General features: G+C 39.6%; 1 protein-coding gene across 1 annotated transcript; it reads right to left on the minus strand.

The window, feature by feature from the left end:
• LOC104728518 (putative F-box/kelch-repeat protein At2g29820) lies at positions 132-803 on the minus strand. Its single transcript, XM_019232009.1, has one exon. It carries the CDS (start codon positions 801-803, stop codon positions 132-134), a length of 672 nt encoding a protein of 223 aa, XP_019087554.1.

Below are 13157 nucleotides of genomic sequence, written 5' to 3' on the forward strand. Positions count from 1 at the left end.
TCATCACCTGCAGGTTTATGAAAGACTAATTAAGACTTGAGGGTCAAGAAATTGCCTGAAACATCATGATCAGTAGTCACAGAAACATACCTGCTGGTACTGCAAGAGACCGTCCACCACGATTCGCATAATCAAACCGTAACAGTTTGACAAAGCTTAACGATAGGAAACATCGTTTCCTTGTGATCGTCAGTATACACAGCCGTGGTTGATTCCACATTCCCCCAAAGATGACCTTCTTCACGAGTTTCAAACGTAATTTCTACACACACAATATCCGTACTGCCCCGAAAAAAATCGCCCAAAACCTCCAACTTGCCACCCAAATTCGCCATGCTCCACACAGGAGAACCTCCAAACCAAGTAAAGCTGTACATGTATACAGTCAGCAGAGGTTTCCAAACCATCTCATTTGGATTGTATACCGCTATTGGCAAACCAAGAGGACACGTAAGATCAAGGGTAAACAGTAAATCTCCAACCACACAAGACGACAGGGACGAGCTCCAGAGTCTGTGCAACTCACTTTCATATCCCCATGACTGCCATAAACCTTCTCTTGGTTCGTAAGCCAAACAACAAAAATCATCCAAAATGAAGATTTTCCCCTGCATCACCACATACGTGTCAAACCAACCATCGTTACTACCATCTTCAGGGCACTGACTAGGCACAGTTTGCCAAACCTCAAGGTCTACATCGAACACTTCGACCCAATCATCATCTTGTTTCCGGCGACCACCGATAACATAAATCTTTCCGTTGATCACTCCAGGGGCTGCACAGTAACGAGCCCTTTTCATAGCCGGGAGATACTCCAACTGATGCAGTCTGCAAGGCGTCGAAGCTTGTCCTCTCTCACCTCCTCTTAGAAGCCATCGCCGAAGTCACCAATCTCTTTCTTCTCTTTCTAGTTCTTTCTTATTTACTTTGCTTTTGGGATCAAGTTACTTTTGTGACAAATAGAGAAGTTTCCTTTGAACCCCTTTTTGTTTATTGATTCACTTTTGATGCTATACTCTATAATATCAATGTCGTTTCTTTGCATCATGAGCGAGTAGTTTACTTTGTTGGGTTTTATGGGGTGATTCAAGGGGAATTCATGGTTCGCTTCAATTAGGTTGTTAGATCTTATTTTCAGTTTTATAGTAGAGTTCTTTTGGGACATCTTTATCTTAATGCATGTGCTTGGATTGATCACCAAGAGCTGATCTAGAGAACGGGAGAGCTAACCGCTTTATCCTACTTCTCCGAACTAGTGTTATACCGAAACCTCACGTCGTAACCTGCGTAAGTTGAGTTGCGAAGTTTGGTGAACATATCAAACTTGTTTAACTAGCTTGTTGACATGCGTCGTTGCCTGCGAAAGTTGAGTAACCGAGTGTGAAGACTTTAGACTTTCATTCTATGAGAATAGCTTGTTAGTTCATTAGTGTTTCGTAGTTGAGAACCTAGACCGAAAATTAGTATTTACTTGTTAGATCTTACACTTAATATTGCTTAGAACCATGAAAACTCTGAGATGACTTCCAAATCGCCCAACTCCTTAGTCTTATAGTTTTAAACCATTTTATTTATTTGCAATAGTTGTTAGAAAAACCAAAACCCCAATCTCTTCTTTAGTCTTAGCCATAGTTCTTCCTCTTTTAATTCAATTTGTGTTTGCTATTACTCTCTGTGGGATCGATCCTAAAATACTACACTGATTAACTGTGCACTTTCAGTCGTTGTGTAGTCTTTTCAGGTAAAATATTTGGAGTGAAATTCTACACACATCAGGTTACTGTTAATATTTTCATTTTCTTCATTTCTAACCTATAAGTCTTCAAACATTTCACAGGTATATGAAAGTTCTCAAATACTTTGTGAGAAATCCTGTAAGACCAGAGGGGTGTTTTGCTGAGTGTTATCTAGCTGTGTAGTGAATTTTTAAAGAAGTCTACAAACGTACAGGAAAAGCTAGATAAAAACATTGTCTATGATAATAGTTCTATTCTAGATGGTCGTCCTATATCTGCTGAAACTTCCATAACTCTTTCAGAAATGGGTAAGAAAATAGCTCATCTTGCTGCCATCCAAAATATGGCTGTCGTCGAACCTTATGTCGAGTAAGCATATTTTTTTTGTTCTCTTATCATTTACAGTTTTATGAAAAAGTTTCTCATGAAACTTAGTATTATTAATTTTTTACAAGTGAGCATCTTCAGCATCTACAAGACACAAATGGAAGATGTCGACGTGATACATCAGTTTTATGGACTACCCACACTGAGAATTTTGCATCTTGGTTAAAACAACAGGCAAGTTACATCAATTCTACTATTTTATGTTGTTATTTCATGTTTATGTTTGTAGGCGTCTGACTTTTTTTATTTTTTTTTATTTATCGTAGATACCACTTGATTCAGACAGACATGGAGAAGTTCTAAAATGGTTGGCTTATGGTCCACACTTCATTGCACGGCCATACGGTGTAATGCCCCGCATTCTGACTATGGACGCACTTGCATGTTAGGTCAGGTATTATTTTTGCCTGCCTTTAGAAAATTAGTGGAGAATATTGAGGGTCGTATATGCTTAAGTTTTAGACAGATAAGGTCAATCCATGCAAGCTATTGGTATTGGCAGTTCATCAGGTCATTCGTTCGGACGCGTCCAGTGACAATAGTATTTTGCTTAGAGGAACGTGAGTAGGGTAGTGAGAAATATGATTTGGAGCTGGGCAAGTTGTAAGGAAAGGAAGCGTGTACTCAGTACCCGGGGAGTTCGCGGTAGGGAACACACCGCGGGCGAGGAAAAAATGAAATTGCTGAGGAACAGCCCATGAGCTTCTTGTGATGCTATAATTTTTCATGGATGGGAATGAGCCACCCATTTGCTTGAGGAATCGCCCCTTACTTGTGGCCAAGAGTTAGCCACCTTAATGCTTATGCTTATCCCATGACTCATGTTCTTATCCAAAACAAATTTTTATCCAAAACCCATCCTTATCCTTATCCAACCTTAAATTACCCCTTAAGTCTCGTACCCTTTATATATCCCTAGATTTCAACCATAGACCATAAGTTATTCATTACTAGACCACCTAAAATTTGCTTAAAAAATCGCTAGGAATCTTGAAAAAGCTTTCGAGAAGTTTCAAGGCCGTTCAGCCAAGCTCTGTGAGTTTTCCGGTCGTGTGGAGTAACCTCATGGACTGACGAGGTAGTAAACTATTATGGTAAGGGAAGTAGGTCCCTTATTCAAGTTTCAGGAGGAAGGGATGTGATCCTTTTAGTCTTTGTGACTAAGGATCGGGGAAACATTGAGATCAGAACGTTGGAAGGCCTTGGAGAAGAAGAATTTATAGCATGCTAGTTATTGATTGATTTGCTTTCCGCTGCGTGTGTCTTTGATGTTATTTTGTTGCATTGTTGCATTATTGCTTGTGATTGGGGGTTGGGGTGGGATTATTACCTGTTAGAGAACCCGGACTCACTGAGTAATCTTAGATTACTTATGATGCTACTTTTGTTTTGCAGGTAACCAGTAGTGGGTTAAACCATAGGGGGAGCTGGGACGTTAGGAAAAGCCAGTGTAGGTTTCCTGTCTTTTTGTAAAATATGTTTGTTTGAATAAGACTTGTAATCTCTTTTGGAGGTTAGCTCTTGGCCGAACACCTTTTGTTAGGATGTTTAATGTTGTATTTTTGAGAAATAAAGTATATTTTATATTCGATGCCGTTCCCAAATGATTATGGTCTTGTCCGGACAGTCCAAACACTCATACACAGCAAGGGTTGGCAAGCCTAAACCTGGGTCTGAGTGGGATGTACCGCGGTACAGATATTCAGGGTATCACATTTGTTTTGATAACCTCGTTTGAGTGTCCGCGTGTATACGGTTCGGGAGTGTTACATATGGGTTACATAATGAATGGTCAACAGTTTCATACAAGATCAGTTGATAGGAAAAATCAGAATAGTGGGAGTTTTTATGAGGGGACGTCGGTCTGTAGGGCTAGTACGAAAGACACTTCACAAGTGGTTGATTTGGTATCCTACTACGGAAGAGTGATAAACATTGATATATCATGGTTTTTGTGGTTTCTAACCATGATATAAAAAGTCTTGAAGAGTCTTTCTTTGTGTGTTTTAGGTTCTTTGTGAGTCTTTTCAGGTTTTATAGGATTTTGGCATGGATGGAGCAAAGTGGAGCAATTTGGAACATTTTGGAGCAATTAGCCGAAAGAAATCAACTTGGAATCAATTCTGAGAGATGGTGTCAATCGACACCCCTGTTAGCTGCAAGAAGACCCAAGTTTTGGAAGTTTTACGAATCTGCCCCAAAGTTTTCCATATTTGCTTCATTAGTCCCTGACGTGTATTAGGACATATATATAGTATTATTAGGTCTTAGTAACCCTTAAGATTTATTTTCCCTGCAAGTTTTATTTTTCCGAAACCCTAAGAGATTTTTAGAGAGCTTTTGGAGAGAATAATCAAGACTTTTTCAGAACAGATTCAGAACTCCTTTTCTTTTTCTTTAATCTCTTAATGCTATCTATTTTATTCATGATTTGTGTTCTTACAATTATGTCTGAGTAGATTTGCTTGTTAGGTTTAGGGTTTCTCATTAGGGATTTCATGGATTATTAGATTGATTAATTGTTTTGATTCATTATCTTTCTTGCTCTTCACCATAGGTTGTTCTTAATGCTAGATCTTTGATTAGTCATCTAGATTTAGATCTTAGGATTATTGATTGATATGAGAATATAATTGATTTTCCTGACAAAAACCTTTGGTGAGCAAAATTACTTTTTGCAAAGAGATTTGAATTAGTGATTTTTTGAACTTGTTTTTATTGCTGGTTTTTAACTTGAATTTTACAAAGAGATTTAGATTTTTGGGTTTTAAAACTTAGATAATATTTGCAGTGAGAGCTGATTTATTTTACAGTTGTGTTTAGACTTCAAGAACGGTGCTTAATGGTTGAATCCTGCTTGCTTAATTAATTGATCTGATTTTCCATGATTTCCTGAGAATTTTCCTAGGCCTAACGTTTCATCCATCTGAATTTTACAACTCTTTAATTTTCTGTTTAATCTTGCAATTTAATTACAATATTTTGGTTTAGCATAATTAAAAGATTACTAAATCTATTGTGTGAATCTAGAGTCTTTGTGTATTTGATCCCTAAGTATTACAATTGATCTCTTAATTTGAGAGAGTAGCTCTAGGGTAAATTTGAGCATATTAAATTTTGCGCCGTTGCCGGGAAATCTTTGATTTACCATTAGATTAAAGACTTTGATTTTGTCTAAATTTTTATTTTCTTAATTTACTAACACACTTTTTGTTTCCCTTCTCTTGTGTGTTTCACGTACATGCCTAATAAGCCTAACACAAGGAACAATAAATCTGGTTCAATTGTGAAGCTTACAAACCAAGAGTTGGGAAAACTTGAGCGTGAACACCAAAAAGCAGCCAAATCAGCAAAGATGGTCAATCCAATCATTCTGAGNCAAGAACGGTGCTTAATGGTTGAATCCTGCTTGCTTAATTAATTGATCTGATTTTCCATGATTTCCTGAGAATTTTCCTAGGCCTAACGTTTCATCCATCTGAATTTTACAACTCTTTAATTTTCTGTTTAATCTTGCAATTTAATTACAATATTTTGGTTTAGCATAATTAAAAGATTACTAAATCTATTGTGTGAATCTAGAGTCTTTGTGTATTTGATCCCTAAGTATTACAATTGATCTCTTAATTTGAGAGAGTAGCTCTAGGGTAAATTTGAGCATATTAAATTTTGCGCCGTTGCCGGGAAATCTTTGATTTACCATTAGATTAAAGACTTTGATTTTGTCTAAATTTTTATTTTCTTAATTTACTAACACACTTTTTGTTTCCCTTCTCTTGTGTGTTTCACGTACATGCCTAATAAGCCTAACACAAGGAACAATAAATCTGGTTCAATTGTGAAGCTTACAAACCAAGAGTTGGGAAAACTTGAGCGTGAACACCAAAAAGCAGCCAAATCAGCAAAGATGGTCAATCCAATCATTCTGAGATTTGATGAGGTTGGTGATTTGAGGGATCAAGAGAGCCACTTACGCAATGAGCAGAGCCAAAAGATTGATGCAGAAGGCAACATGATTGTTGAAATCATTGTCGGTGATGAGCAGGACGATGGTGTCGATCGACGCCAACTGGGTATCGATCAATACACTCCTCCAGCAGATGTACGTGGAGCTGCCAACCACGTCCAAAACCCGGTTCACCAACGGAACCCAAACTGAGACTTGATCTGGACCATTGCAGACTTCAATAGAGCTGACCTGGTTTATGAGAACCGTTCTGCAATTGTTCCTCCTCCATTCCCAAGGAATGAATTGAAGCTTAACCCTGCCCAATGAGAAGCCTCTGGATCACATTAAACATTTTGAAGATCTTGTGACTAGTATCAAGGCTAATGGGGTGACTGGAGACTACATCTACTGCAAGATCTTTCCATACTCACTTGCAGGAGAAGCATCTCAATGGTTAAAATAGTTGCCACCTGGATCTTTGACATCATGGCAACAAATTAAGGTGGCTTTCCTTAATTATTTTTATAATGATGCTATGTTTGATGAGTTGAGAGTCAAGATCTCCTCATTTAAGCAAAGACAAGATGAAGCATTCAAGTCAGCTTGGGTGAGATTTAAGGCTTATCAAAGGGACTGTCCACACCATGGTTTCTCAAGGGTACAACTGCTGAGTATCTTTTTTAGAGGATGTGACTGGGAATATCAAATAGCTTTGGATGCTGCAAGCCATGGGAATTTCAAGACAAGATAGATGAAGCTGAGAATTTGATTGAGAATCTGGCCTCCAGCAATAGTACTAAAAGAGCTGATGCTGAAAGAAAGAGATTACATGGAGGATTTGATGCAAACCAGCTGGCTTCAGTTAATGCAAAGCTAGATTGAGTTCACAATTTTCTGGCGGGTAAGAAATCAGTTCCCTTTGTCGCTGAGGTTGAGACATTTGAGCCAAAATCAGAGAATACAGAGGAGAATGTCAATTTTGTATATGAAGTTGGGTATCAAGGTCAGAGATTCGGTAATCAGCAAGGCAACAGACCATACAGTGGGAACTCTTCAGGCTACACTTCCAAGCCAGAGTATCAGCAGCAGCAGCAGAATAGCGGTTATATAAGAACCTATGGGAACTCATCCTATCAGTCTCCTCCTCCTAAGTCTTCTTTTGAGAGTAAAATGGAGGCCATGCTTGATCAGATTCTTCAGGGACAAGAGAATATGACCGTGACATTCAATGGAAAAATCGAGAATGTCTACACAAAGCTTACTGGAAGGATTGATGCATTGAATGTTCATGCTAAGAAGCTGGAAAGTCATGTTGCACAGACTGTTGGGTCTGTCAAACGACAAGAGGGTTTTCTCCCTGGAAGAACTGAATCAAACCCAAGCATGCTTGCAATGCCATATCATTGAGAGATGAAGATGGTGATGAAATTGTTTCTGCTGAACAAGGAGAGAAATCGACCAAACTCTCGACTCCAGATGATGGTGTCGATCGACACCACCTGGATGTCGGTCGACACTCATCTCAGATAGAATCCGACAACACAAAATCTCAGGTTCCAGCTGCTGAGAGAGCCTACAAACCTAAAGTCCCTTTTCCTAGACAAAGAAGGTCCAAGCAGGAGCTTGAGGAAGCTAGATGCAAGGCTATGATGGATAAGGTGATGATAAAAATGCCTTTAGTTGATGCAGTCAAGATTTCTCCTGGACTTAAGCGGTATGTGAAGAGAATGGTATCCAATAGTTTGAGCCCTGAAGAAGGAGCACTGCTTACCAAGGATGTCAATACAATTCTGTTGAACCAGCCTGCTCAAAGGAAGAAAGAGAGGAAAGAGAAAGTGGTTGTGTCTGAGAAAGTGAGTGTAGTGATCCAGAGTAGAGTTCCAGAAAAGCTACCAGATCCTGGAAATTTTGTGCTTGATTGTTCTATCTCCACATGAAGGTTTCCTCACTCACTTTGTGATCTTGGCTCTAGTATGAACCTGATGTCACATTCTGTTGCTGTGAGACTTGAGATGACAGAATTCAAGCTAACTCAGATTTCTCTTATCTTAGCTGATAGATCACAAAAAATTCTTGAAGGTGTCTTAGAGGATATTCCAATTAAGATTGGAGATTTCATGATTCCCACTGACTTTGTGGTCCTAAAGTATGACAAAGACCCTAAAGAACCTCTCATTTTAGGAAGATCTTTCTTGGCTACTGCTGGTGCCATCATAGATGTGAAGATGGGACACATAACACTGAATGTGGAAGATTTGAGTATGAACTTTGAGATGGATAAACTGAGGAGGGATCCTACTATTGATGGATAGACTTTTTCTGTTGAGGAAGTTTCTGGGACAAGAGCATCAAGCTTAGTGTCGATCGACACATGCTTGGTGTTGGTCGACACCCCTCCACATCCGAGCCTGAACTTGTCCAAAACTGATGTTCCAAGGCAGAAAACTGCTTCCAAATAGAAACCTCCCCACTCCACACTCCAGAGTCCTCAAGTAAGGCAAATGTATGCATCTTCACCCAAACCCCTCCTATCATCAATAAGACCTTCAAAGATACAAAAACTGTTTTGCAGTTAACCAAGCCACGAGATTATCATAGAGCACTTGTTTCTTCTGTTGATGATTTTGCAGGACATAAAAGAAGCAAACCCGTCCCTAAATCCTGTTGTGGTCCTGTTCCTCACATCCTTGGCAGACGTCATGCACCTACTGCTGATACATCCCCTTGGATGAAGAGACCATTTTCTCGTAGGCATTCACTGCCATGTTCTGATCCACTAGACGCCTGAGCTCCACCACAATCAAGCTAATGACTAAAAACAAGCGCTTAGTGGGAGTCAACCCACTAGTAGTTTTTTTTTTTTCTTTTAATTTTCATTTATACTTATTTTATTTTTCTTTTACCAATCTTAGGCTTGCTAACACTAGGGAAAGTGTTGTTTAAGTCTGGGGGAGGTGTCTACTAACTACGTTTATGTTTTTTAGTTTCAGTTGTGTCGGTCAAAACCATAAAGTTTGAGTCAAATTTTTCAATATTTTTCTATTTGTCTTTGGGAATTATGATCTTGACTAATGATTTCTCTTATTTGGCTAACACTCTCATGATTATTTGTTTATGCTAGATCTCAGAACTGAAGCTTCGAAAGACTTTGAGCTGTATCAACAATCGTGAAAGCCCTTATTCAATGGATATCTGATTGATCTAACATTGTCTCAACTTTTATCAGGACTTTAACCGGACTTAATCTCTGGGTTGGAAATCAGTGGACTAGACTTCTTCTTCGGGCCATACAAGACAGTGCAATTTTTCAAAGTATGTCTCCCCTCTCTCTTCCCTTCAGTACTCTAAAAAAGAAAGAATAAAGAAAAAAAAGAAGAAGAAGAAGTAGGATATAAGTGAGCCGAGGAATGTAGCGTAAACCCGTGCATACTTTGAAAACTCAAGGACTGGGCTTCTTATCTTGGAACTCTTGGTCCTGGAGGATTAATATGGCTTGTCATCACCAATTGTTTGCCATATGGAGCACAACTCATCTCTTGGTATCACCATGTCATACTCATTCCCAGTTTTAAACCCATATAGAGTTGCCAACTCCAAGATTGATAGTTCATAAGGCTTGCCTCTGACAGTGAAGGTGATGAAACCAGCTCCTCTCTTTGTATCAACCATATCAGTGAAGTAGTGCATTTGAACTGTAGAGAGGAACTCACAGCTCTCTTCCTTGTATCCCTCCATGTTCATCCCCATGAATTTTGTGAAGCTGCAGTTCACAAACAAAAGCTTGATGTCCTCAGCAATCCCAAGCTTCTCCATGGTCTCCTTGTGAGGATACATGGTCCCTTGGAACTTCATGCTCATGAAGGATTCATAGAGTTGTACTGGTGACAAGACTCCAGAATCTGCTTCATCTCCACTCTCACTCTCTTGTTCTTGCACATCAGTTGTTGGTTCATGATTAACCTCCATCTCCTCATCACTTTCAGTTTCCTCTGAATCAACTTCAACAGGCTGTTTTCTTTTCTCCGCAGGAGCACTCGACACCTTGCTTGAACAGACAATCGGTCGTTTGCCTCCTCGAGTGCGTGGTCGAGTGCGCTCACCAATCTCTCTTCTTGAGACCAACAGTGCATCACAACGATCCATGAAGTATTCAGCAGCTTTCTTGACCTTAGCTCGGCGGATTGCAGCTTGTTCTTGTGTTTTCTTAGCTTGTGAAGACATTGTGATGGTAAACTTGAAAGGAATAGACTCAAAGCTTAAGATTAGTAGGTTAGTACCCAGAAAACAAAGAAATTCAAGCCTTGAGCAAAGCAATGAAAGCAAAGAGAGATTTTAAGCTAGAATTTGGGTGTTTATGCAAATGAGAGAGTGTGAGGGTTGTAGAATCATTTTAGGTGCTTATAAAGGGGTAGAGGGGACAAATAGACAAGGGTGGAGCGTGTATACCATTCAAATTTGAATTTTGAATCTTTGACTTACTTTTGCTGCTACTCGACCACACCACTCGACCCCACATGGTCGAGCACTTTGACCAAATTTGAATTTCAAATTTCTTCTCCCACCAAATCGATCGAGTAGGCAAAGGGAGTGGGCTTGGGATCGATTGGACACTCGATCGTGTGCTCCTCAATGGGCTGGTCGAGTGGCCTTGAAACTCCTTCTCCATGAGTCCAAACTCACTTAAGTCCACTTATAATCCCATGGAAAAACCTACCCAAAACAAACATAAAAGAAAAACATCAAAAACACAATGAAATTAAACTTATATACAAAGATACCTTAGGGACTTCCTCCCTAGTGAGCTTGTTTAAAGTCACTGAGCTTGACTATTGGTGCCTCTTTAGGCTTGGTTTGGAGAACAGAGAGGTGATGAGGTCCCCCATGGTTCAATTTGGTCACCATAGACCTTGTTCTTGGTCAAAACAGTCAATACACTTGAAACTTGTTTATTCTTGATTTTGAGCCTTGGCCTTGGCTTCTTAACAGACTTCTTGCTGTTCACCAAGCTAGCCAACTCTTGAACAGAATCCTTGAGGTCTTGAACAGCTACCTCATTGTTTAAAACCTTGTGATATCTTGTGTTTTTGGTGGGTTTTAAGCCTTGTTTTTGGTTAGTTTGGTTGCATAATCTTGTCATTCTCGGGTGTTTTAGGAGCATATGCATCTAGTATCTTATCTCTCAGGTTCTTGGAGTATTCTCACTACATTTGGAGCACTTGGACTTGTTTTGGAGCAAAGAAGCAAAGAAGAGTGAAGTTGGAGAAGTGACTAGGAATCAGGGACCATGAGCGGCCGGACCAAGCGGCCAAACCATGGCCGTGTGTCCCAACCGGCCACCCCTCATCGGCCAAAGCACAACCGATGCCACTTTTGGACGTCAAAGTCAGGGACCACACGCAGCCATGGCGATCGGCCAAATGGTGGCCGAGTGAAGCAAGCGGTCCACCACACCCGGCCAAACGGTGGCCGATCAAGCTCAAGACGCCACAGACAGGAGCTACCAGCGGCCAAGTGATGGCTGATTGAAGCCATCTTTCAAAGCCAGCGGCCAAACCCGGCCGATTGAACTTTCCACGACGAGAACTGGAGCAGCAAGCGGCCCATGCACAAGGCCAAGTGCTGACCGATTGAACCCACCATCAGGTTTGACCCAGTTTGTTTTTGGTTGACCCGGGTTCCCTTCTATTTTACTATAAATACTCTAACCCTATAAAGGGGAGACTAATCTTTATCTTATATTTGGTTTTAGCAGGTTTTTAGGGTTCTTAAGCTTATCTACTCTTGGTTTGTTGAATGATTGAGTACTTCTAAATTTTTAATAGCAATTTCTTCTTCAAATCTCTTAATCTATAATCTCTTATTATGATTTCACAAAGATCAAACTCTTTCCTTTGTGTGATCATGATGATGAGTGAGTAGATCCTTTAGAACTTTGGGCTTGGTAGATTAGGGAGATAGATGATTGATCTTCGATGTCTAGAGCTTTATTTATGTGTTTCCTATCTTGTTTAGTGTTAATAATGCTAGATAGCCTTGATCAAGCTTGAATCTAGACATTAGGATTTTCCATGCCCAGAAGGTGTTTGATGAAATTCCTGAACCAAACTATTCAAGAGCTTTGCATTCCTAGCCAATGGAAATTGATGATTAGGGTGTTTAGTGGTATTTAGACTTGATTATAATGCATGCTTACCTTGTGATTGCCTTTGGAAATTGTTGATTATCACTTGATTAGCATAAGATCTTTATCATGGAAATGGATTGATTTGCATAAGTGTTCTTAGCCATAGGATTGTTCTTGATTGTTGCTTAGACATCTAGGTTTGGTTAGCTATCTCCCAAGTCAATTACCTTGCCCAAGGTTCACTTGTTTAATCTTGATTTAAAATCTGTTTTTAGTTGTGTCCTGTTTCTTTGAGTTTGTATTTCTTTGAGTTGTCTAGTTTTCTCTCTTTAAATCAGTTTATTAGTTAAAATTGTTACAAAAGAACCTATACCTGTTTAAGTTTAGATTAAGCATCTTTGTTCATTCTTAGTGAGTTGATTAATGCAAATTGTGGATTGATAATTTAATTGAGGTAAAAGTACTACATCAATTTGATCTTAGAGTCCTTGTCTTTCTTCAACGATTCAGCATCAGCTTTATCCTCTATAATAAAAGGTTGACCTCTAATGGTGGGTTGATTTGTTGTATTCTTGATGTCAAACCTCATAGTCAACCCATCAGCAATGTCCATGCTGATTATACCTTTTCTAACATCTATCACTGCTCCAGCTATGGCTAAGAATGGTCTTCCAAGGATAATAGGATCATCAGACTCCTGTTCCATATCAATGATGATGAAGTCAGTTGGTATCCTTGCTTCACCTATTTTCACTGGAAAGCTTTCCAGTTTACCCATCATATCCCTTCTAGAGCCATCACCAAGACTAATGTAGAGGTTGCTTGGCTTGAACTCCTCATATCCTAGCTTTTGTGCAATTGAAAAGGGCATTACACTCACAGAAGCTCCAAGGTCACATAAACACTTGTTGAAGTGCATATAGTTCAGTGAACATGCCAGGTTGAATGGGCCTGGATC

This window comes from Camelina sativa, chromosome 11 (assembly GCF_000633955.1).
Source record: "Camelina sativa cultivar DH55 chromosome 11, Cs, whole genome shotgun sequence".
Classification (NCBI taxonomy): Eukaryota; Viridiplantae; Streptophyta; class Magnoliopsida; order Brassicales; family Brassicaceae; genus Camelina; species Camelina sativa.